General features: G+C 39.8%; 1 protein-coding gene across 5 annotated transcripts in view; it reads right to left on the bottom strand.

The window, feature by feature from the left end:
- Positions 1-27,056, bottom strand: part of EEFSEC (eukaryotic elongation factor, selenocysteine-tRNA specific) — a 223,519-nt gene that overhangs the window by 50,282 nt on the left and 146,181 nt on the right. Inside the window, exon 8 of one of the 5 annotated variants that reach the window (XM_072989537.2) lies at positions 563-26,849. The exons of the other annotated variants lie outside the window; for them this stretch is intronic. Within the exon in view, the coding sequence (XP_072845638.2) occupies positions 26,781-26,849 (69 nt within the window). The 3' untranslated portion in view covers positions 563-26,780. Of the gene's footprint in view, positions 1-562; positions 26,850-27,056 lie in introns of those variants that run through there. 5 annotated transcript variants of the gene reach the window in all.

Genomic DNA, 27,056 nt, shown 5'->3' with positions numbered 1-27,056 from the left:
GGTCTTATATTAATTTTTGCTCCAAAAATGCATTAGGGCTTATTTTTAGGGGATGTTTTATTTCACAGCCATGTCATCTTCTGGTTGCTGCACAATGGTGGAGGGTGGGGTTTCACTTAACTGGGGCTTATTTTGGGGGTAGGGCTTATATTACGAGCATCCTGAAAAATAATACTAGAGCTTATTTTCAGGTCTCATTTTCGGGGAAACAGGGTACCTGGCAGAACACCTAGTTCCAACAAGATCTGCCCATCCTACAGGAACATCTCAAGCAGGCTGACTGAGGATGCTGATCCCAAGAGAGGCCCAAAGAGAGAAGTCAAGAAACTGGGCCTTCTTGGCGGTTGCTCCTCAGCTGTGGAATGAACTCTCCCCTGCAATTCACTTGGCCCCTTCACTGGTGATATTTAAAATGTCACCTAAAACCTGGCTATTTAGGCAGGCATTCAAAAACATCATACCTGCTAACTCGCTGAGTCTAATTAGCCTATCTGACCAATGTCCACCACCTGAAATGTTTTAATGCTTTGAATGCTTTATTTTATTTAATGTATTTTTATGCTTTGAGTTTATTGCTTATTTGTATTTTATTATTTCCATTGTTCGCTATGTTAAATTGTACTTGGTGGTATTTATCAATTGTAAACCATCCAGAGTGGCCTTGGCCAGATGAGCAGTATAAAAATGAATTGAAATGAAATACATACATACATACATACATACATACATACATACATACATACATACATACAGTACATACAGTATATACAGTATATACATACATACATACGGTGCCATGCAATAATGTGAATATTATACTTGTGTATACACAAACAAATGGGATGGAGACTCATAGCCAGAACTGCCCCTTTCTGTATATAACTCCCTGTCATACAGACACTGCGATCGACACCAGAAGTTTTACTCTATATTAATCTGCCAAACAAAAATATTATGCCCCGTTTTTCTTCTGCATTTAAAGAAAATGGTATTTTTTGCCATGGCACCATTGCAATGTGATCTACCTGTGTTTGTAACTGCTCCCTGTTTACTAAGCAGTCAAATCTGGTCTTTCAAAAGGGCTTCAATGATAGTCTTTTTAGTTTCGTTGCTGCTTTCATCTTTTTTGTGTGTAGGAGAAATCAGCTGAAAAATCCTGTGATGTTCTGTTCATTGTTTTAAATTACTACCTATGAACTACTTTGCTTTTTAAAAAAGCTACAATTGTCAAATAAATATTATGTAAAACAGCCACTTCTCACTGTAAAAGATATATAAAAGATATTAATGCTCATTGTTAAAGGGCCAAGTTGCACTGATTTTAGTGGGACTTGATTTTTTTTCTGCGCAACATCCACTCCCAGCAATAGCTAGCAAAATCAATAATAAGGCTACAGTATATTCCTCTATGGCATTTTTGTGTGCCGCAGTCCTCTGTAAAACTTTGGCCAAATGACTGCACTACAGACATTTGCAGAAACATGTCTGCATTTGTAAAAACACTGTCGAGGACAATGTAGAAAAGATTAAGATGCATTTAAATGAAGAAATATCTTAATCCAAGTGCAGAGTGGGGGAATCACTGGAAATCATCCAAAAACATGCAGAACTACATATGAATCATAGACTTACAGTACTGTTGAATCCAGGAATCACTGATTCCATTCAATGAAGCAGGAAAACTATAGTGGCAGCATTCCTGGCTAGTGGCTATCTCACTTCTGGGTAAAGTCTTTGACCTCCAAAAAGACCAATATATTTCAATATGCTTATGATGAAGTGTCAGGGGTAAAAGGCAATGATTTTTGAAAATAAAACAAAACAAAACCTAACAAACAAAAATGATGACTAAAATTTCATAGTTGCTTCCTGATTAGATTTTGCTAACATTCAATTTAAACTGAGAAAAAAAGAAAAAAGCAGGAAAACTATTATTAAATTCTGAATCCTGAAACAAATGCATGAAGCCAGAAAATATTTATGTGGAAGAGTACAAGTTGCATAAAAAGCTTATGGATCTTTTACAATTGCCCTGTCAAGCAGCTAACCACTTACACAATTTTCCTTTTAAAAAATCAACCAACTCTCCCAAATTTCACCTGTGTGTCAAGTTTGGAAGTGAAACTGACAAGACTGTTTGAATAACAGAGTCTCATACTTTTCCTCTCTCTCATAAAAGCCAACAGAATATATATTCCCCAGACCCTCTTTAAACTCTAAAGGTGATACCTTAGCACTGAGTATGCCAATTCCTCACTGTTGAAAGGAAAAAAAAAAAGGGGGGGGGGGTTTCTTACACTGAACATTATACCCACTTTCTATATTATACTCGCTAACTAATCTCACTTGTCAGGAAAAAGTTAATATTGCGGGATTGATTTCAGATTACCTCAGTTCAGAAGTTGTACATAAATGACACACATGAACAGACTCTGTGGTTTTGCAAACTCCACCTCTGTTATAATCTGCTACTGAAAACTGGATCCTGGTGAGTGTGATTTAATCATCTGTGTTCTGTGGTAGAAGTGGGCAAGTGTGACCTTCCAGATACCTTTTGCCTATAGCCTCCATCTTCCTTGGCTGGCACAGTCAATAGTGAGGGACACTGCTAGTCAGAGTCAAACAACATCTGGAGGTCCACATCTGTCCACACTTGCTCTATAGCTACTCCAAATAACTGAAATTAAGAACTACAATGTATCTTGCCCATGTGAAGGCAGGAGGGAGCAGTTTTGAATGTTGGCTTAAAAGAGAAAAGGCTTTATGATGTAGAGTTTGGGGGCTAAATCCAACTGCTAGTTCCAACTAGAGGAGATCCATCAAATAAATTCATTGTAACTATATTTTGACTTACCATTTAGCAACTGACTCTATACGTTCACCCTAAATAGGACTAGCAATTAGATTTTGACTGTGGTGTTCAATTCATTTTCATTACATAGAATTGTCACAAATTATTTTAAGTGATATTGTGAGCTACCAAAAACAAGTTGGGGAAAAAGGTACTTGTATTTTAAATATAGACAGTAGCTTGATGTGAAATAGGTTCCTGGCTCTGGTCATAGTTTCTATGTTGTTTGGGAGTTAAAACAATGATGCTTTAATAACAGCACTTCTGGTGTTTTGTATGTTCAAAGTGGACATTGTGAACAAAACCTCTTGGACTTAAGAAATGTGTCTATCAGGATTTGCTTGACGAGAATGATGACGAATCTGTAGCACAGCTTGAACAAAAGCATGAACTACATAAAGAATATCAACTCAACAAATCATTTGCCAATAAAGTTGCTTTCAACAACATATGTAATGAGTTGCAATGTAGACTGTAAGAGCTGCAGAACTCATGGCTTCCAAGAAGGCAGAAGATAAATGCCTGGTAAAACATCATCAAACAAGGTACTAAAGAATTCAAAATAAAAAGAATCAAAGATGCACAAAAGAAAAGAGAACTAAGAAAGCAAGGATGTAATTTTTCAACAGCTCAGCAAGCCCAGGTTTAGCTAACTTTCCCCCACTTTCTGAATTTGGACTACTCATCTGTGTGTCCACTGTTCAACCTCAGACACTTGCTATTTCTCTTTTTCCCTTAATGATGAATCTGATGGAGACGGCTTACTATGTTTGAAAACACAGGATGAACAATTATTATGTTCAAGATTGACAGCGACTGACCATTGACCAAGGTAGACATCGGAGACTGTTTTTGAAATTTTGAAATTTTTCTTCGGTTGATGGCTCTTGTGATTTCAAGAAAACAACACCGAACTGAAGAAAAACAGCCACCCACAAATAAAGTATTTCTGCCATACATCATAGGGGTCACGGACCGCATGGGGAAACTTTTGAAAAAACACAACCTACAAAGAGTATTCAGACCCACCAGAAAAATACAACAAATGTTACGGTCAGCAAACGACAAAAGGGACCCCCTCACTAATGCAGGAATATACCGGATACCTTGCAGTTGTGGACAGGTATATATTGGAACCACAAAACGAAGCATTCACACCAGAATCAAAGAACATGAGAGACATTGCAGACTAAAACAAACGGAAAAATCAGCAGTAGCTGAACATGCCCTAAAACAAACTGGACATGAAATCCTATTTCAAAATACCGAAATACTGGGCAACACCAGCAATCATTACGTCAGACTGCACAGGAAGCCATTGAAACCCACAAGCACCACCAGAACTTCAACAAAAAAGAGGAAAGCTTGAAACTCAACAAAACTTGGCTCCCAGCTCTCTCTCTCTCTCAAAAAAGGTCAACGAACTCTACCCAGCTACAAGGACCGGGGATCACTACACAAAAAAGACCAGCTAATGACACCCATCAACCACAGTGACAGATAATCTCTCCTTCTTATCACAACAATACACCCACAACATGACACACTAATCACCCATCTACAGAAAAAGACAAAAGCCCATCTCACAGCCATAAATACTCCACTCCCAAGCCAACTACACCAGAGCACAGAGTGCTGTCCTTTGAAGATACTGGCCACAGAGACTGGCGAAACGTTAGGAAGAACAACCTTCAGAACACGGCCAAAGAACCAAAAAAAACCCACAACAACCAGTTTACAAATTAAGTTATCTATTTTTTTTAAAGGGTGTGACTTAGCTTCTTGAAAATTGATGAGAGCTGTGTCATGAAAGATGTACAGTGGTGCCTCACTTTTCGACTGCCCCGCATTACAATGAATCCACCTTACAATGCTCTTTTTGCGACCGCAATTGCGATCGCAAAACGATGGTCTAAATTGGGTTTTTTCACTTTGCGATGATCGGTTCCCTACTTCGGGAACCGATTCGTCACAAAATGATGTTTTTCTAACAGCTGATCAGCGGTTTCAAAATGGCCGCCAGGTAATTAAAATGGCTCCCTGCTGCGTTTAGGGACGGATTCCTTGCTATACAGGCAGCGAAAATGGCCACCGTATGGAGGATCTTCGCTGGATGGTGAGTTTTTACCCCACTGGAATGCATTGAACGGGTTTCAATGCATTTCAGTGAGGTTTTTTATTTCGCTTTACGATGTTTTTGCTTAATGGCGATTTTCCTGGAACGGATTACCGTCGTTAAGTGAGGCACCACTGTACTGCTTTTCATATCCCAAACCAATCCTGCATATGGATGAGGAAGAGATCATAATAATATTGAAAATGGTTTTGAAAATGAAAATTCAAAGCCAAAAATGCACTACTGTATCACTGAATGGATGTTTAACCCCCTCAGTAATACTGTGACAAAACTGGCAATGATTAAGATATCCTGTTCATATCTCTCAAACAACTTAGTAAAATCTCAATGGGGAAGAGTCACAACTTGAAGAAAATATCAAGTTTGGTGTGCTTAGTGAGGCTTTCTTTATCCTTATTGCCTTAGGTTGTAGGATGCTTTTTCAGCAACACATTCTCAGTTCTCCGTTTAAATAGATCCATTATATCAGGTTTCAGCCTTGAATTTGTCAACCAGCAAACAAGTTCAATTTGTCAATGATTATCCATAGCATGACCCTAAAAGACTCTGGAACAACCCATCTCTGTCTCAGAAATAAAAAATGGTTACCATAGAAAAGGCCTACCCACTTATATGTCTGGTTTATTCTACTATGCCAGACAGCATGAATATAATTTCCTTTTTCCTTGAAAGGAAGAAAAGATTCCTCCAACAGAGAACCACAGCAAGAGTCATTCTTGGTAGTTTGCTGACAAGACAGATGTTTCCCATCAACAATGTCATGTCTGCATTAAACAGCAGATACTTCTAACATATTGTCTTACACTATCCATCTCTATGAATTGTCTATCTTGTAAAATTATTTTAATTATGTTATTTTCTCTCCACTATCTTCACCATCTACAATTATTTATAGTATTAACGTCTTCGTTTCTTTTTAGTCTTAACTATTAACATTGTTGCAACAGTTCCTAGATGGGAGGTTTATTTGATTTACTGTTTAATAACTAGTCTGAAATGCTTCAATGGGGACCGTTTCTTTCCTATGCTGTACTCCCTCTTCATTTCCCCAAAGATTCAGGGTACTGCTTTGGTCAAGGGAGCAAAACTGTCTTTTCTGCTCAGTGGCAAATCTTTGTCCTGACACTGACACTTATTTCTGGAGAATCACAGTAGTATAGCCTCCAAGCTCTGCTGGATTAAATTTCAGCATAATGTTCTCAATAAGAATTAGAGCAGCATCATTAAAGTGCACTGGGAGGGCAAAACGACAAGCATTGAGATGGATGGTTTGTTTTTATTTTTATAGAGATTTTCTAAACTTCAACTTTCACCCGGAGCTCTCCCCTTCATCTCATTCTCTCCTCCTCCTTTCCTTGGCCACCTTCAAATGCCCATCTGTCAGTTTCCTTTAATAGAAACCTATAATTCCTAGCTAATGGATACACTTGGCTAAGGAAAGATAATCTTCTTGGGTTCGCTTCAGTTGTTTCATCCCTGTTATCATATTAATATTGATTAAATGCAAAGCACAATATTTAAGTGAGCCCGCACATGCTATTTAAAGGGGACAAAAGTGTACAATGTTAGCTCTACACACTATTCCACCTGAGGGGAAAAAAGTCTCCTTCTAAACTGACTGGACCAGATCGAGAAATATATGAAGCAGGCAACTGAACTGCCTACCCCAATGGGCACTACAATTAACCAAAGCATTCATGCTACACCACTCCATGGAGACACAGAGCTGGGAGGAGACATTAGTGTGTGGAGACAGAATGTGTGATGCTGCTGGATGTTACGTGACCTAGCCTGGCTTTGCTCATCTTTGGAAACTGTGTCAAGTTGGCATATGTTTCAGCTGAAGTTATTCCTGCCAATCACAAATAGTTTTAGAGAGCTTTCTTGTATTACGATAACCCCTCTATGTGTGGACGGATGTACCCATCCTCAGTCACTGGACTGATTTAGGTATTGAAAGCCCCTCACTTCCTAAACCACAGTGAGGGTTTTAAAACACAACATCATAACAGAGACATTTAATTTCTCTAAATCTCTTTTTGGATTTTCATTACCTATAGAAATAAGTAATATTTAAAGGGATATAGTTATTTCATGAAGTGTAGTACAAAAAATTGAAAATACTATTGCCAACCAGAGCCAAATGCAAAAATGAACAAAACACAACTCTCCTAAGTAACATACTACACATTTCCAAGAAATGCGTAAAGATATTGAGGAACTAATTTATGATTCTGAAGCTAATATGGCAATATTCTTATTTCCAGAATAAATGCAACAACCCTTCACCAATTATATTCAGAAAATAAATTTAAACTCTGGACATTGTTGCTATTGTAAAAATAAAATCAGTTGCTGGAATGCTGTTGGCATAAGGCAGCGATGGCGAACCTATGGCACACGTGCCACAGCTGGAACGCAGAGCCCTCTCTGTGGGCACGCGAGCCATAAGTCGTCGCTGGATCGCTACCCCCGGCAGCCAAACCTGAGAGAGCTGAACAGGTGTTCTGCGGGTCAGCATCCTGCCCCCTCTGGCAGCCGCTCACTTAGAAGCAGTGCCCTGGCTTTCTTGCCCCACCTCTTCCAGGTGCTGCTTCTGAGTGGATGTCTGCCAGAAGGGTTCATTTCTAATATAGATATAATATAATTTTAATACATATAATATTCAAGCAGGAGGAGAAGGAGTTCAGGCAATTATGTTAGTAGCCCACAATATATTATTGTGGACCTTTCAAAGACAGGAAACCAACCAGAAGGAAGGATAGTATCAAGCGAGACTATCACAGGTTGGTCCCACTACCCCAGATAGTGATAGTACCCATCCTCAGTCGCTGGACTGATATAGGTATTCTAAACATCTCACTTCTTATACAGAGTGTCTGGTGCAGTTCCTGTGCCACTTTAATTCATAAGGCCACCTGCTACCTCAATTCTGGGTCTTCTGTTCCTGCAGGGAAATAATGGACATTTTTCTACCGTGATGCAGACAACTGGTGAACTGATGACGATTTGCTCAGCTAACACAACCTATAAAATACTCAAATAGACAATGAGAAGAAAAACACCTATCAGTTTTTATTTAGGAAGAAACTGACATTCCACCTCCAGTTTGGTGTACAGTATCTCCTTCATAGACTGCAGCAGAGTCAAGAGAAGCACCCTGATATGGCAGTCCAGCCCAATTATTTGTATAAAGCCAGCCATTTTCTTTCTTCCCCTTACCAGTAAAATATATATTTTTTCCTTGAAGTTTCGCAAATGTTTAAAAGCCTTAAGAAAATGGTAGACCAACCAGATTAATTTTGGATTTGATCCACCATGCAGCAAGCCCACAATGATGTGGTACAAGATGAAAAAAAAAAGTAGAGGATAGAGCACAAAGAACATCAAATCATGGGATGGAATTTCTGCCTTCTATTGGCAAAGAGTAGTAACAGATCATGTGGAACATTGCTAGTCTGAGTGTTGACTACATAAACATTTCCTCTGACATCTATGCTGCTGAAAACGTAGAATCAGCTGAGAAAGAAACAGAAAAATAGCATGTAACATTTAATTTGCTTTTCATTTTACCTACATTTCATAGGAGTCCATAAATCAACGTTTTAACGTGAATAAAGAAAAAAAGCAACAGCATAAAGGCTATGAAGATGACTTTTGAGTCTTATAGCATAAAGTAACATACTGTAAAAACATCAATAGCTTTTATGTGATTTTACAACATGTACAGAAACACACACACACACACACACACACACACACACACACACACACACGGCTCTGTATTTACAGAACACTGTTATTGCTAATAATGCATGTAGTCTGAGGAAATTAATCATAGAAAGCTGGGTATAATACAATATCTTTACATATGAATTCGTTCTTCGTCATTTAGTCGTGTCCGACTCTTCGTGACCCCATGGACCAGAGCACGCCAGGCCCTCCTATCTTCCACTGCCTCCCGTAGTTGTGTCAAATTCATGTTGGTTGCATATTGAATTTTAAATTGAATTTTGGTAAATTTGTCGAGATAAATTGTACAAGCCACTATTTGCTTGTTGCTAATTCATATGTATCCCCTTCATATGAATTAGCAACAAGCAAATAGTGGCTTGTACAATTTACCTCGACAAATTTACCAAAATTGAATTTAATGCAATTGAGGCAGTATTAATCTCTCTACAAGCATTAAGCAACTCAAGTATCCCACTGCAGCCCATGTTGACAAGATTGCCAACAACTTCACCTCAGGAATGAAGGACGGGTATCCCACGTAAAATAATAGCGATGATGGTGGTGGTGGTGGTGGTGGTGGTGACGACGATGACAATAGCAACATTTAAAATAAAATCCAGAAGGTAGAAGCAGGGCTATGATACCACTTCCTAATCAAGTTATAAATGGCAAAACATTTTCTCCCCATTTAACTTATTGTATTTTATTATTTCAAAGTTTTCTGTCCAGCTTTCAGTTAAAACTCTCAAGATATTTCAGGATGGGATTCAGTAAAATACTAGTGGATAGAGATTCAAGTGGTCAGAGATACTAGCAGTCATCAACAAATTGGGCAGTTAAGCATTTTAACACAGTAGCCTTGCTTATTTTTTTTTCCTTATGAAGAGAAGGGGCTAAATGAGCACTCCCACACTTAACTGTGTCTGGATCCTGCACAGTAAGCACATGGTGAAATTATTGGGGAAGACCCTTAAGTTGCAATGCTGCATTCATTCCTGGCAGTGAGATCTTCACTGACACAGCAGGACATAATTAAAAAAAAATATCACAAGGAGGATCAGTTAGGAAAAAATTCAAGCTCTGATGTTCTCAAAATTGCATTTTAAAATGAGCATTTCCACACCTTCCTTTTTAGAGTCGCATTACTATCCCGAGAACACTGCATTTCTATTTGGATGAATACTAGGAGTTGGGAAATTATGCCATGACCAGGAAGGCTACCCTGAGATGTCAAGGAAGCTAATCTAACTTTTCAAGATCCACATAAACAAGCAATTGAACACGGAAAGGATTGAACCAAGGGCCTGTTATTTACCTAACCCCTGCACTGCAACAGACATCAATCCCTGCCTTATTAAAGAAATGCACACAGCAGCATGCCATGTGCAGCTCTCTCACATTCACAGTTCCTCAGAGGTCAGGGGAAGTTCTGGAGAAGCATATTCCATAAATAAAATCCTTCTGCTTGTTGATAATCAAATTGCATTAAGACTCACTGAGACAGCTCCAATTAGAATCCTTTGGAGGGGACGGGTCCAGAATTCTGTCCCAGATTTCTCATAGATAAGGACTTCCCCCCCCTTCCTACTCTAAGTAGGTTGCCTCTGTGTACTTTGTCAGCAAATGAAAAATAGCTAAGAAACAACACGTGCCCCAAACTCCATTAAAAAGGGAAAGGTAGCCCTGTTCCTTCAAAACTGGACATTTATCTAAACAACTGAACAGACTTGGTTCCCCTGTTCATTCTTGTTGCCCTTCTCTGAACTTGCTCCGGTTTGTTGGCATCTTTCTTAAAAGTGCAGTGTTCAGAAATGGATGCAATACTCAAGATGAGGCCTAACCAGTGACTAACAGAGGGGAATTAGTACTGCATGGGATCTGGAGACTATAATTTTGTTAATGCATCCTAAAATAGCATTTGCCTTTTTTTTCCTTTTTGCAGTGGTATCACACTATTGGTTCACATTCAGGATCTAAAAGAATTCCAAGATCCTTCTCGCTTATAGTATTACAGTACCAAATATACCCATCTTGTAACTGCTTCCGGTGTTCTTTTCCTAGGTGTAGAACTTCACAATTACATCTCTGTTCAATTTCATTCTGATGTTTTTAGCCCAGTGCTCAAGCCTATCAAGAACTTTTTAAATTTTGCTCCTGTCTTCCAGGGTATTAGCTAGTCCACCCAATTCTGTGTCATCTGCAAATGTGATAACCATTCCCTTCATCCCATCATTCAAGTCATTAATAAAAATGTTGAACAGCCCCAGTCCCAGGACTGATCATTGTAGTATCCTATTTGTTACCTCTCCCTGTTTTGATAACAAGCCATTGATACTCTTATTTATTTATTTATTTATTTATTTATTTATTTATTTATTTATTTATTTATTTATTTATTTATTTGTTTGTTTGTTTGTTTGTTTGACTTATATACCGCCCCATAGCGCTACAAGCACTCTCCGGGCGGTTCAAGTACGATTACACAGCCAACTGTGTAGCCACTTAATAGTTCTTCTATCTGCCCCACACCTAGTTACCTTGCTAATCAGAATATCATGGGGCACTTGGCAAGATATATTACGTCTACAGTATTCCCACTGTCTACCAAGGAGGTTACCCAATAAAATAAGATCCAATTCATCTGGAAATATTTGTTCTTGATGAATCCATATTGGCTTCTAGTTATTACTGCATTTTCCCCCTAATGTGCTTGCAGATTGACTAATTTATATTCTGTTCTAGAATTTTCCTGGGTATTGATGTCAGGCTGACTAGTCTGGAATTCCCAGGGTCCTCCTCCCGCCCCCCCCCCTATGAAGATAGGGATAATATTAATCCTCCTCCAATCATCTGGCACTTCACCCATCCTCTGTGATTTCAAAAAAATAATAAACAGTGGTTCTTCAAACAGTTCTTCAGCCAGTTAGTTCAATACTCTTGGATCCAATTCATCAGGCCCTGGAGATTTGAACTTTTTCAAAATAATAAAGTATTCCTTGGCTATTTGTTTACCAATCTCAAACTGCAATCTATCCCCTCCAATTGTACTTCACATTTACCTGAAGGGTCATATACTGTCTTCTGGGAAGACATTCCACTTTTATACTCTCCCTCTTACTTTTAGAACTGCAGAGCCAGAAGGGACCCTATAGATCATCAAGTCCAGCCCCTGTCAAGGAGACACAGTGGGGAACATCTAGCTCCGTAACCAAATACCTAAACCCCCTAAGCTATTGCTTCCTTTGATATCAATAAGTTGAGTAGAATATGGTCACTTTCCCCAGAGTTACCTTTACTGCTATTTTATCCACCAAGTTATCTCCGGGAGAAAATTATCAGCAACACAAGCCAGGAACTTCTTGGAAGGGCTATATTTGGCAGAATTTACCTCCCACCAGGTATCAGGATAACCAAAATCTCCCATTACTACTACACTGTGTCTCTTTGAAGTTCTTTCCATTTGTTTTTCAAAGGCTTCATCTGCATTTTCTTCTTTACTGGGTGGTGTGTGACTTTGTACTCATACACAACCATTTCTTATATTTTTTTTTTCACCCCAGTTATATTAGGCCAAATGCTTTGGTGGATAAACCGAATCCATCATTCTGTATCTCGGTGCAGAAATATGTGTTTCACAGTGTACCTTAAATATTACATTGCCTTTTTGTTGATGACTTTTGTTTTGCTTTCATTTTCACCAAGCATGAAATGAATACCCATCTATAAAGTAGCAGCAAAATTCAAAGAAATAATGGAGTATTATATTAACTCACAAAAGAAAAGACAAGCAATAATTATTGGGCACCACATTATATCCAGAAAGAATGCTCCAAGAGGAAGAAACTTCTCCATTAGTTACTGAATTCAGATGAGCTTTCAAAGGCTTAAGAGCTTCTGTTCTTTCTTGCTAACCCTATGCAGCCAACTCAACCATGTTGCATGGTGAAAGAAATTCACTGAGCTGTTACCTGCAGAAACCTGTTAAATGGATAAAGCTTCTGAATGAAACATTTGCTTTATTAATGAGTATGCTCTTACATTTGTTCATGAAGACTTCATTTTAAGATAAAGGAGTTTGGTTTGGTTCTACAGAAAACGCATTCATGGTAGCTGGGGACACAGCATATTGGGGCCTTAACTAGTGAAATCCCACTGTCTACCAAGGGAAGACAGAAAAAGAAAAGTAAAAATAACATGTTAAAGGGATTCTTATTCCTTGGCAAGTATATAAAGTGACATTGCTAAGAAGGTAGAAGCAGGGTTATGATTCATTTAGTGATTAGTGAAAATTAAAAATGGCAGGAATTTTGTCATGGTCGAAGGCTACCTAGGTCAGAATCCTACAACTAAATTGTAGGAATGTATGTACTAGGAAAAAAAGTAGGGGCACAGAGTATATTTCTGGGACTCAACCCAAATGCTAGGTTTCCAAAACATAAATAGTACATAAACCAGTAATACCCAGTAAACCGATTGTAACAAGCATCAATACTGTGCCAGTTGGGGTATCTGGATACTTGGACTCCATCCTCAAAACAAATGCCATCAGTGCACCTAGCTACGTAAGAGATACCACAGATTTTCTAATGAAACTTCAATCCACATACAACCTCTCAGGTAACACCATCCGAGCTACAATGGACATAGCTGCTCTGTATACTAACATCCCACACAGACAGAAAAAGGGCCATCACAATACCATTGAAAACAAAGAAGGTGCACACAAAATCCCCACCCTCTGTGATTTTGTACTGACACACAACTATTCCACCTTAGACAATAAAACCTACCTCCAGATCAACGGAACTGTGATGGGCGGTCACATGGCCCGACATATTCATGTTGACCCAAAACAACGCATTCTTAGCTGTTGCACTCAGAAACGACTCTTCTATTTGCAATACACTGATGACATTTTTCTGATCTGGACCCATGGAAAGGAATCTCTAGAGAAATTCCACAAGGATTTCAGTAACTTTCATCCTAATATCAAACTCATCCTGGAACAATTTACACACGTCAACTGTTGTTTGGGGTTGAGATAGCATAGCATAGCTAGCAGTATTTAAGTGAAAGCTTCTGGATGCCTCCTCCTGGCCATCCACAACAACTAGACATTGTGAAGGTTCGTTTACTGGGGCTGTCGGTGCTTCCAATAAAGGACGAGACGGAGTTAACAAATCAAACGGTTCCGTATTTATTGCTACATCAACATTGAGGGGAGGGGGGTTCAAAAAGGGATTCAAAGATTCTTGTAAATACACACTTGGTTTCAAAGGTGTCCACAAACTGTTTATAAATGGATTGGTGTTCTCCAAGTTCCATGGTCCTGTTAAAGGCTTCACAGCACCAGGAATGGGGTTCAGTTCGTCTTCTTCCAACACAATTAGGGGAAGGGTTTCTTCATCCCCGCTCCAGTCCCCCCAAGATGACCCTTCTCCGTCGTCGGCCACCCAGGGCCCGGGAAGCCCCCCAGCTTCTGTAACTCGGCGATATGCCATGCCTTTTTCCTCTCCAACTCACGGGCCATGGCTTCTCGCTCTTCTCTCAGCTTTCGTCTCCACTCTTTGGTCTCTGTCTCTCCCCAATACGAGGGACGAGGTTTGACACCTAGCTGCCGCCTCTTCTCAGCCTCCTCGTGGGGGACCCGCACCTGTTCCCACTTGTGGGTCCACGGATCCTCCATCCAGATCCATTCCCAACCGCCTGGTATCTGTTCCCTCTTCTCCCTTATATCTCCTACCGCCGCTTCAATCTCCTCCCCCCTTCTTCCCGCCAAAGTTCCCCCGGACCTAGGGGTAAGGTTTAACTCCTTCATGACTGACACCAGGTCACTGGTATCTACCCCTTTATTCTTCGTAGGGGGTTCTGAGATTTCTTTACCCCAATCAGGGGTCTCCACTTCCTTCTCTTCCCGACGTGGTGGTGTAGGAGCTGGGGATGTTTGAGTGTGTTGGGTCCTCGACGGGAGCGACGGCACTCCTACCAAGGCCTCCATCTTGGGGGCCTCACAGACATGCCATCCAAATGTAGCAATTATATAAAAAAGCAGTGAGCAATACGTAGAATATGCCTGCCAACAATAAACCACTTACAGATAGACCTCCTTCTCACAGTTCCTCTGTTTCACTGATCAGCATAAGCAATTGGGATGCACCAAAGCAGAAGTGTTTAATTCTTCCCTGTCACTGAAGAACACACCGTACAAATCTCCATTTTAACCCAAGTAGGAGTCATTTCAATAGAACACCCTATTGAGACATGTAGCTTGAAAGGCCACTCACAGTGTGCTTAGAAGGCAGACAAGATTTTCCTCCAGCCAACACCACTACAATCAATAAAATCCAGATTTCCACCTGCTCTCTGTGGTCAGCAGGACTTTTATACTCCCATAGTTTAATCCTCTCAAGAAGGGATCATAAAGGGAAGCAATGCCTCCCTGGCAGCCAGCCTCTGTCCATGTCATAGAAGCCAAGTTTTACAAAGCCGGAAGAAGGAGATTTGTACTTGAAGTACCCCCTTAAGGATTCTCATTTTTTGTTTATTTTAGAGGGTTGGGGAAAACACAGAATATGAAAGAACAAGCAGAGCTAATCTCCAGCTTCTAAATACTGTAAAATGCAACTTACACAGTTGCTGTTGTTGCTATTTGCCCTTGGGGTTTCACGTTCACCTCTTAGTTAAAATCCTCCTGCTTTGCTTCATCTGATATGCAAAGGGAAGGCAACCCAGGAAGTCTTGTGGCTCCTAGTTTTTCTTTTAACAAATGGAAAAAGAAAGAAACTCACTAATGTCAATCTGGCTGAAAGACCAAGATTATCTCATTTCACTGTGAATCTAGCAAGCTACTGCAAACAGCAGGATCTTCTGAATGATGAAATATTTTGTCTTGAATTTATTCCACACAACAGGAAAATCAAGCTCTTTTTGTCCTGTTACATGCGTTCAAGTCGCTTCCAACTTATGGCAACCCTAACTGGGTTTTCAAAGTAGGTGAGATCCTCAAGAAGTGGTTTATCAAGGACATCACTCCCCCCTCAACCCTCAAGAGTTTCCATGGCCAAGCAGGAATTTGAACCCAGATCTGCTTCATTTTGTATTTGTACTAAAACAACAACAACAACAACAACAACAACAACAACAACAACACTGCAGATTCGCATTGCTATCCCTAACTACCAAATGTAATCAGCTATGAATTTAAAAACAGACTTGCTTGTTACTGCTTCGGCAATACCTCCTTTCTCCAGTGACGATTCTAACATGTTTCTTCTATTCCACTTCCCCTCTTTTAAGACCTACCTATCAGCGTAACAAATTGTTCAACTAACTAACCTTTGGGGTGTATGCCAACAGAACATTAAATAATGACTTTTGAGTGGCACCCAACCCTTACAATTTGCTTGATTATGTGTTATACTTACCTAGTTTTAAAAAAAACTATCCTGTTTCCCTGAAAATAAGACCTAACCTGAAAATAAGCCCTAGTATGATTTTTCAGGATGCTCGTTATATAAGCCCTACCCCCCAAAATAAGCCCTAGTTAAGTGAAAGCCCGCTCTCCACCATTGTGCACTAACCAGAAGAAGATGACATGACTGTATTTGAATAAACGTAGATGGTTATATATGGAAAGAAAACATCCTCTGAAAATAAGCCCTAATGCATTTTTGGAGCAAAAATTAATGTAAGACCCTGCCTTATTTCCGGGGAAACACAGTACACTACCCTGGCTTTTGTGAAGAAGGTTTGATCTCCTTCTGAAAATTTTGTTAGCAAACACACACACATATACCAGGATTCTCGTATTTCCAGACCTTCCTCTGCGGTGTCTAGATGCTAATATATGAGGGATGGACTTTCATGGACTTTAGCGCACACTGATCTTCAGTGTGCATGGGCATAAATACACACACATGGATTCAAAATGTCTCTGCCTTTCTTCCCTTTCATCTCTCTCTAGCTCCCTTTTCAGATAGTAAGTGTTACTAAATATGGCTGAGTTGCATTCTTTCTATAACAAGATCCATCCTGTGTTTGTGCATTCTAGTAAGTGATCTTAACTTTTTTTAAAAAAAACAAGAAACTGCATTTGAGGGTTTTAGGAATGAGCAAGAGCCTGTTACTTAGTCTAAAAATCAGTTGGGTTTTTTGAGTGTGCCTGTCTGAATATATCGAAGTATAGAATGGCAGTTTGACCAAACTCTGGGGGGCAGTGGAAGACAGGAGGGCCTGGCGTGCTCTGGTCCATGGGGTCACAAAGAGTCGGACCCGACTTAACGACTAAACAACAACGACAAGAAGAGTGGCAGGGCCCAAGAGATGCCCGTCTTCAGCCATCTGCGACTCCTTCTTCCTCACACAAAGGGAAATCTTAACTAGGGGGAGAGGGACAGGGTAGCAGGCAAAGGAAGGTTCTGGCTATCTTTTCCACTATGGCACCATGGAGGTAAAATACAAGCCCAGTGATCTCAGGTGAGGAATGATCAGGGCTCTGAAATAATACATTGATTTTAACTTATTAATCCTCATTAATTTTAATGCATTAACTCTGGTGTTCAGCCTGATAGAATGTCTCCCAACTATTGTTAACAGTCACTCTTTTGTCTTCTGGAGAGCAACATATGAGTACCTTCTCCAACCCATCAGAGAAAAAGGCTGCAGATCTCCAACAGGACACTCATTCTGTACAGAGTCACCACTTCTTAAACCACTTCTCCAGCAGGATATTAGGGAATCTAACACTGGAAGTCTTTAAAGATCCTGAGACTTCTCACTCACATGACTGTACAGATCACAGCAACAAGAGTAGCGGCTTCTAGTCTTCCCCGGATAATTTAGTTTGAGAAATTGTTTTTGCAATTTGCTTTTGGAACAAAATGAGGCTCTGACCTTAAGATTCAGCTGGGATGATTTGCATGGCCTCTCCCTAAACAAAGCTTTCTCTGGAGAAATTCCTATAAAGGCACCAGTTGTATCAGCTTTGTTGCAGCAAGTCCTGTGGCACTTCTAGAGATTAGTAAGTTTAGCAAAGTATAAACCTGCATTTGTAAAGTAGGCTCTAGTTTATTATGTCATAATAAAATTTGTCAGGCTGTGATCCTATACGCATTTAACACGGAGCATGTACACACACACATATATTTTAAGGTGCTTCTTTTGCTGCTGGCACTTCTTGTTTTCCTGGAAGTTCTTCTTATGGTTTTAAATGGTTTCTAAAATTGTTTCTATATAGTGCTTGTTTTAATAGAACACCTTACTTAAAAGTACTTTAATATAACTCATTGTCTCTTTAGCTGCACCTGTCTTAAGTTCATGTTGTAAGCCACCTTGGCTCCGGCGTAGGAAGAAAGGTCACTCACTCACTCACTCACTCACTCACTCACTCACTCACTCACTCTTACTCAGATACACACACATACACTCACACAAACAGAGTTATCATGTCCCATCAAGTTAGTTTTGATTTAATAACTATTATGTTATGTTACGGTGATTCCAACTTATGGTGATCCCTGCCATTGTTTTCTAAGTACAGAGTACTCAAAAGTGGTTTACCGGTCCCTTCTTCTGGGGGTGCTCTGGGACTGCGCAACTTGACGAAAACTACATAGGCTGATTTTTATCCTGAGAGGCACAGTGGGAACTTAACTCCCAATCTCTGGCTCTACAGCCAGGTACCCAGTTCACCAACCTATCTGCTTCTGACTTATGGCAACTCTAAATAAGGTCTTCAAGGTATGTGAGATGTTCAAGAAATGGTTTACCACTGACATCTTTTCAGTGAGCTTCAACAGCGGAGCATGAATCTGAACCCAGGTATCCACTACACACACTGGCTTCCTTCTACATATGCCCCATGTTACAGAAGCTCCACTGGCTAACCGTCCATGTTCAGGCATAATTCAATGTGTTGGTTTTGATCTGTAAAGCCTAAATGGGCTTTCTTTATATATAAGCCTGCCCAGGTTTAAAGATCTTAAGGGGAAGCACTTCTCTTGGTCCCGGCACTCTCACAGGTATGTTTGGGGCAGCCACAGGAGAGGGACTTTTCTACCGCTGCTCCCAGTCTCTGTAACTTCCTCCAGTTTTTAGAGGCTAGGCTGTCTTTTCTGTCCTTCCACAAGCAAGCAAAGACCTTTCCGTTGAGCAGGTTTTTTCTTAGTGACTGGCTGTCTAAGATGACTTTTTTAAATGGGACTGTTGTGTTTTTACTGTTGTTCTTAATGTATTTTCACTACTATTTTATCTATTAATTTTCACATGATATTTGCTTAATTCTTTTTTAATATAGTAATAACTTACTGTTTCAGCTTTCAGTATTGTTTCCTTTAATGCTGTAATTGACCCTGGATCCTTTTCAAGAGAATGGTAGCATATGGATATTTTAAATAAATAAACAATACCTGTTTATGCTGTACTTAAAAGAATTAACTAAGAGGCAGCATGTTATTCCACCTGTTCATTATCCAATAACATGCGATGCCTTGAATAATTCTTTTAAATACAGCCATGAGGTCTATGTACTGATACATATGATTCTGGAGGAAAAAAGAGACAAGCCTTGCCCTATCTCTGCTTATTTCTTTCATTTTAAAAAACCTCTGTGAAAGTGCAGCACAGAAATATGCATGCTTATTTAGAAATAAGTCTTACTGAGTTTAATGGAGCTTAATCCCAGGTAAGCAGGCATAGAATTGCAGCTTTCACTTCCAGTAAGCCCATTTTTCCACATGATCCAAGAGATAAAATCTTTAGGTCTCTACAGTATCCTTTGCTACCAAGCCAGTCGTTTTTAGAAACAGATGGAGTGAACTTAGAGGCAAATCATCAAGATGTGATAATAAGGAAGAAATTCCTCAGTACATATGCAGAGTGCAACTGCATTTCAGAAAATTGCTAAAAATTAACTTTGCTATCTGCTGGTTTCTTCAGTGCAGATTGGCTACAGGAATCTTTGTTATTTTAAGTAAAGGTTCCCCTTGACATTTTTAGTCCAGTCGTGTCCGACTCCAGGGGGCGGTGTTCATCCCGTTTTCAAGCCATAGAGCCAGTGCTTGTCTGAAGACAGTTCCCGCTGTCACGTAGCCAGCGTGACTAGAGAACACTGTTTTACCTTCCCACCGAGGTGGTACCTATTTATCTACTCGCATTTGCATGCTTTCGAACTGCTAGGTTGGCAGGAGCTGGGACAAAGTGACGGGAGCTCACTCCGTCGCGTGGATTCGATCTTACGACTGCTGGTCTTCTGACTCTGCAACACAGAGGCTTCTGCGGTTTACCCCGCAGCGCCACCACGTCCCACTGTTATTTTAGTTAATTCCTTTTGGTTCATGAGTTTTAAAATATTACTTCTAAAGAAAATGCCAAAACAAACTGGCATATCCTTTCCTTTACCCACACAGCTAGCCCAGTTTTTAGAACAGACTTGGGGAAAAAAAGTATTGACACGGGTGCTAGTAAGAACACTACCTCATCAAATATGCTGAGTGTGGCAGGAAGAACAAGCCAGTCCCCTCCCTTGCTGCCAACATCCATCTCCTGCAGGCATGATTACCTTTCCCCCAATCTGGGAGCTCCATTTAAAGCTTGGAAAGGTAACTTTGTGGGCGGGATTCTGGGAGTTGTAAACCAAACAGTAAAGCTATTCCTGGGGCACATCCCAGTTGTGCAATCTGGAGTGTGGCAAGACATGTTCCCTAGCACCTTGACAATTAACTGCCATTACTTGTGCCAAGTTATGCAAACCTTACACAAACACCAGTCAGATTCTGGCCATTAATTTACTGAATGAAATGTTTAAGTTTTAAATGTTAATGTTAGCACACTGTGGTGAAAGTTAACATATTGATTTCCAAACCTAACATTTCAGGTTCTCAAAAAGGCACACGTTATTTTGCACCAAAGATGTTTGCTGGCTGCACACTGAAGCGTCCTTGCTTCAAATCTTCTCCTCTTGTGGATCAGTTTGCTAACACAGAGGTCAAAGCAAGCCATGCTATTGCATGCTAAAATGAATACAACATAGGCATCTTTTTAAAATCCCGTATTAGCCACAGTCATATAGCCAATTTACATTTGTGTAGGGGAACTTGCTAAGTCTAAATGACAAAAATGCCTCTGATTAATAAATGCAACCAGTGCCTTGTTAAACAAATGCCAAATACACAATTTTCCTTATGCAAGCATAAGGAAAATGCAGGATTGTAGCCATCCTTTATAAATCTCGGGGAGGGCGGGAATCAAAAATTTGAATATTTTACTAAAATCAAAAAATCACGTATATTCCACATAAATGTTGTTGTTTATTTTATTTTATTATTCTTGTATGTTGTTAGCTGCCCAGAGCAGACTTCGGTCTAGATGGGCGGGATATAAATTAAATAAATAAATAAATTATATTTTTTTGTAAATGTGATTTACTGTACTTTTATTTGTGGTTTACATTTTGTTTAGGAGACAAAGCTTAACAGAATAGAGACAGTAAACATAATAGTTCAATATAATTTTATGATTTTGAAAATTACACTAAAGGGGACCTATCTATGGCTTAGAAAGAGGAAATGTGAGGTTAGATTTCATTATCCTTCCACACTTTAACTGTATTCTAAAATTAGAATTTTTAATCACAAATCTCATTGAATCATAAGGATTTTTCAGCACTGGTTGATTTATTATTTTTTTACAAAATTTGAACAGAATTGTTTTACCATATAAGAAGAATTTATTTTTCCAAAATATATCTTTATCCCAGCAGTTCACACATGAAAATTCTAATTTTTCTCAATGAATCAATAATCCACAAACAGGCACACTTTATCTGCACAAAGAGTATGACAACACTTTTTTGTGGATCAAATAAAAGATAGTATTCTAATTTTCTGAAGACAGAGTGCCAACAATAAAATCAAAGAAAATCTGAGACAATGCACTATGAAGAACATCCATGCTTACAAAGAGGTTTGTCTATATCCCTATTCTCTGAAAATGCCCTAGGCCACTGAAATTAATACATAAGAAAAACAGCAGATATTTCAGTTTGGCTCATTTGTCCTTTCTTATTAAAAGCACAATGTTTTACTTTTAAAGTCAAACTAAATCAGAAGCGTTCACTGAATGGTTATGAATATGTTGGATATGCACGGCTTCTTCTGAATGAGAAACACTGCTGCTTTTAAACAACACATAAATAGAGCTATGCCCCCTTATTCAACTCAAAGAGCAGGAGGAAGAAAACTCTGCAGGCAAAAGTACCACAGAGCAACAGGAAGACAAATCTTTTCCCAACAGCTACCTGATTAGGTCCAAGTCATGACAATGAGAAACAGCCTGAAAGCCTGGGAATTATCTAGTGTATCCAAACAAACAAACAAAAATGTTGAGGGGGATAGGGAGAGAAAACGGGGGGGGGGGGGGAAATCAATTTAAATGTTATGCAATTGCAGTCCAGTGAATCCAGTTAAATTAGCATGCTACTAGTACTTGACAGAGTAACAGAAGTGAAGTAAATTGATTCTGATCATCAACTGTTCAACTACCTTTAGCTCCCACTACGCTGCTTCTGCCTAGCAGAGATCTTTCCAAGTGGCAAGTTCACAAGAACTTTCCAAGTACACAAGAAAGAGACATGTGAGAAGGACTATTAGTTTATAATACTGTATGTCTTCCCATCCAGGCGCTCCCAGATGAGTAAATAACATTGATTTTTCTTGCACAATCCGTGAAGTGCTACACAGGTATCATCAAAACAACAAAATATACTTTTGGTCTTTCATTAAAACACAAAAAGCTCATTCCTATCTGAGATACAACCCCATGGATATGACATGTTTTTTTTGTGGGGGGAATAAGAAAGAAGCAACATAGGAAAGGAAGACAATACTAAATATACTCCTTGACAACCCAAAACTCTCACTGCTCCTTATAGATTTAAAAATTCTCACTAATCACTGCCCATATAAAAATGAAGCTCCTTTTTCAAACTTGAGGCCAGATAATTTTTCTTATAAATGCAAGCTGCGTTGTTTTCAGTGCAATAAGTGTGATTCAGTTTTAGGGCAGCAGGTATAGCAGCACCTCAGCTTTAAATTGCTATGTTTAGCAGAAGTACTTGAATCATATGGCTAAGGGTTTTTTAAACAAATTAATAGGTGCGAACACATTTTAGGGTTTCTTCTAGGGGTGTTGGCATTACCTGTTATTTTATATTCAATTATCCAATAAACTAGCCTACACAAAATGCACTGCAACAATCTGAATAGGGTTCACGCATTACACTCTTTCTCTCTCTCAATTTCCAGTTACTCTGCAAAAATTAAACTTATCAGTTGTATTCATGAGAAGTGGGAGAGGTCTGTATGCATGCATGTTTAAAGGAATCAATAAATTAATTAAATTACTTCTAAAAAGGTTATTTGAGTAAGACAGTATGAAAGGAACTTTTATGGGGAGGAACAAGATATATAACATTATGTATAGGGGGAGGAACAGAAGAGAGGGGATGCAACCAGCTAAATTTAATAAAAAAACTATTTTAAAAAACCACAAACAGGATACAGACATATTAAAAAACCAACACTGACCTAACAATGGAATGTGAACTATATTTGACTTAAAGAACATCATATCCACTACCCTCCTGCACAATGAAATGCTGTCAGCTCTTAAAGAAACAGAGACATCTAGCAATTTCCTAATAGAGCTTTTTATTTTTCACAGAGAATGCTATTTTTGGATTCTACAAACCTGTTTTGTTTAAGTCACTATCTCTGTATTACCGGTGGCAAAGCCTAATGTTTCAGGGTAGAAGGAAGGTAGGGAGAACCTGTTACTAAAATATTTTTTTCATTTATGTCATGTAACAAAATCTCAAAAGAACTACTGAATGGATAACAGAAACATGTGATTCACTATGCCACGTATGGGCAGCGGCAATGAGAGTGAAGCCCTGAAGGACATTATATCTTAAAATTCTATAAAGACAATAACATTGTACCAAAAAATACCTTAGTGCACATGGGAACAATAACAGCTCATGACATTTGTTCGATGGATAGGGCAAGGATTCATTTTGTATGAATTCGATTTAAATTTTTCTTCTTTGCTATGGCTAAGTATGTACTCATTATGGCTAAGGGTTTATTAGACAAATTAATAGCTGCCAACACATTTCAGGGTTTTTTCTAGGGATGTTGGCAAGTCTCTGGGTCCAAGCCCCATGTCCGAGTCTGTCGGATCAAGTCCGGGTCTGTGTCTTTGGTACCTAGTCCCGAATCTCGAGCGCCAAGTCTGAGTCCCTATGAAAAACAAGCTTTTTTCCCTAGAAAAAAGGAAGGAGTGGGTGGGTTCCAATTCGTGAATCAAGTCCAAGTTATTAGGAAAAAAACCTAGTTGAGACTCAAGTCATGGAGTTGTAGAGTTGGAAGAGACCACTGAGGCCATCCAGTCCAACCCCCCGCATCTCTGGTTTCTTCATTTATATTACTGTGCTTTAGGTCTTGATACTGACAAGCAACATGAGGTATAATACAGTTTTCCCCAATGACAACAATGTCAAACCTCCATATTATATAAAAGAATATACTCTTTCTAGGTCTGCCGGAAACAGGGAGTCCTCGCTTGACATTTCTTTTTCCATACAGCAAAAAGCAAACCTTGGGATTTCATTGTTTTATTATTCGTACTCTACATTTTATCTCTTTTTTTTACATATATGTAAAAATAAAAAAGAAAGTTGTATTTATAAACCATGCAAAATAGCATAGTTGCAGACAGAATGTCAGACTACACCTCTAAAACCTGGAAGCTGTTAGTCTGATGTGCAAAAGAGATTATCTGGAAGAAAGATGGTCACATGTCACACAGCTGTGTACCCAAGTGGACTGCACGATGTAAACCTTTGCAGTTCATCATCTACTTCCTTAGACAAGTTTTGTCAGTAATGGCCACCAATTGCTCTAGAGATCTAAGGAACTCTCCACAATCAGATGGCATGTAGCACAGGCAGATGCAGCGCAGGAGGAGAAGTGAAAAGCAGTGTCCTATTTTGTGCGAGAAAAAAATGCTTCGTCCAAGGTGCTGTGTATAAATTATCTTGAAATTGCACGACTTCTCTGTTTTACTCCCCTTTAAATTCGAAAGAAAAGTTTTTGCATGAGTCTGTCAGAATAGTGTCACTCATGAATGTTCTCTTATGGTTTACATATGGCAATAGAATTTAATTTTAATTGTTTTTAACACTTTTTGGTTAATGATGCTAAAGAAAACTAGCTGTAGATTGTATCTCAAAATCAGGGCGTGAAAATTGTATTGCAGTGGCTCCCAAACTTGGGTCCCCAGATGTTCTTGGACTAAAACTCCCCAAAGCCTTCACCATTAGTTCTGCTAGCCAAAATTCCTGGGAGTTGTAGTACAAGAACAACTGAGAATGATTCAGCAATCAGAACACCAATGCCCACAGAATAAAGCAGCATATCTTTAAGCTCTTTTTAAAAAGTATATATTTTACTTCCACACAGGATATATGTTAAGCACAGTGTAAAGAATTAATGAACCCTATTTTAAAATTACTCCATTCATGACATTCATAATTGTAACAGGTTTGTCTGTTCAAGTATAAATATATTCCAAGTATACGTTTACACTGTGATTGCTTTCAACATTTAGTAACAATATAGGGATGTGGTGGTGCTGCGGGTTAAACAGCAGAAGCCTCTGTGCTGCAAGGTCAGAAGACCAGCAGTCATAAGATCGTATCCATGTGACGGAGTCGGCTCCCGTCGCTAGTCCCAGCTCCTGCCAACCTAGCAGTTCGAAAGCATGTAAAAATGGAAGTAGATAAATAGGTACTTGTTTATTTATTAATTGAAGGGACGTGGTGGCGCTGTGGGTTAAACCGCAGAAGCCTGTGTTGCAGGGTCAGAAGACCAAGCAGTCGTAAGATCGAATCCACGCGACGGAGTGAGCACCCGTCGCTTGTCCCAGCTCCTGCCAACCTAGCGGTTCGAAAACATGCAAATGCAAGTAGATAAATAGGAACCACCTTGGTGGGAAGGTAACAGCGTTCCGTGTCTAAGTCGCACTGGCCATGTGACCACAGAAGATTGTCTTCGGACAAATGCTGGCTCTATGGCTTGGAAACGGGGATGAGCACCGCCCCCTAGAGTCGAACACGACTGGACAAAAAATTGTCAAGGGGAACCTTTACCTTATTTATTAATTAAATTTATATCCCCCCATTTAGACTGAAGTCTACTCTGGGTGGCTAACAACAATAGAATAAAACAGCAACATTAATAGAGGATGGCAAAATAAGTTAGGTATCGGCAGGAGGGAAGGCCTGTCTGAAGAGCCAGGTCTTGAGCTGGCTCTTAAAAATGCCCAGTGAGGGAGTCAGACAAATTTTGGAAGGGAGATTGTTCCAGAGCCGAGGGGCCACTGCCAAGAAGGTCCACTGTCTTGTTCTTTCTCTTCAGACCTCCCTCGGCGTTAGGCCCCTCAGCCGCCCCCCTGGCGAGAGCAAGTGATACGGGTATATCTAGGTGGGAGAAGGCATTCCACCAGATATTGAGGTCCTAAACCATTTAGGGCTTTATATGTCATCATTAATACTTTGAAAGCAATGCGGAAACGAACAGGTAGTCAATGCAAGGCCGCCAGAGTGGGAGAGATATGTTGATGTTTTCTCACCCCAGTAAGAAGTCTGGCCACCACATTCTGCACCATTTGAGGCTTCCGTATGAATCTCAAAGGTACGTAGCCCCATGTAGAGCACATTACAGTAGTCTAATCTTGAGACTACAAGCACATGGACCAAAGTGGTGAGGGCCCCGAGATCAAGACAGGGACCCAGCTGGGCAAGCCACCAAAGATGAAAGTAGGCAGTGTGGACCACTGACGGTACCTGAGTTTCCATAGTCAGCACTGGATCGCGATGTACCCCCAAATTGCAAACCTCAGTCTTTGTGGTGAGTCATCTCCCCCAAAGTGAGGGAGTTTCCCAAACTACCAATGTCTGGGCCACCCCCCTCAGGACCTCTGTCTTGTCCCAGTTCAACCTCAGACCATTCGCCTGCCTCCATCCCAGTACGGCATCCAGACAGCGCTGAAGGGACGGAACGGCATCCACTGTTGTAGGAAAAAAGGAGATGTAGAGCTGGGTGTCATAAGCATACTGATGACATGAAGCCCCACACCCCCTGATGACCTGACCCAGCAGCCTCATGTAGATATTAAACAGCATTGGAGAGATAATCAAGCCCTGCGGTACCCCACAATTGAGATTTCACAGAGCTGATACATTGTCCCCAAGCTGTACTCTCTGGGGACGGTCCT

The sequence above is a fragment of the Pogona vitticeps genome, chromosome 2 (genome assembly GCF_051106095.1).
Source record: "Pogona vitticeps strain Pit_001003342236 chromosome 2, PviZW2.1, whole genome shotgun sequence".
Classification (NCBI taxonomy): domain Eukaryota; kingdom Metazoa; phylum Chordata; class Lepidosauria; order Squamata; family Agamidae; genus Pogona; species Pogona vitticeps.
The sequence above is the reverse complement of the archived record's forward strand: the minus strand, read 5'-3'. Positions and strand labels throughout refer to the sequence as shown.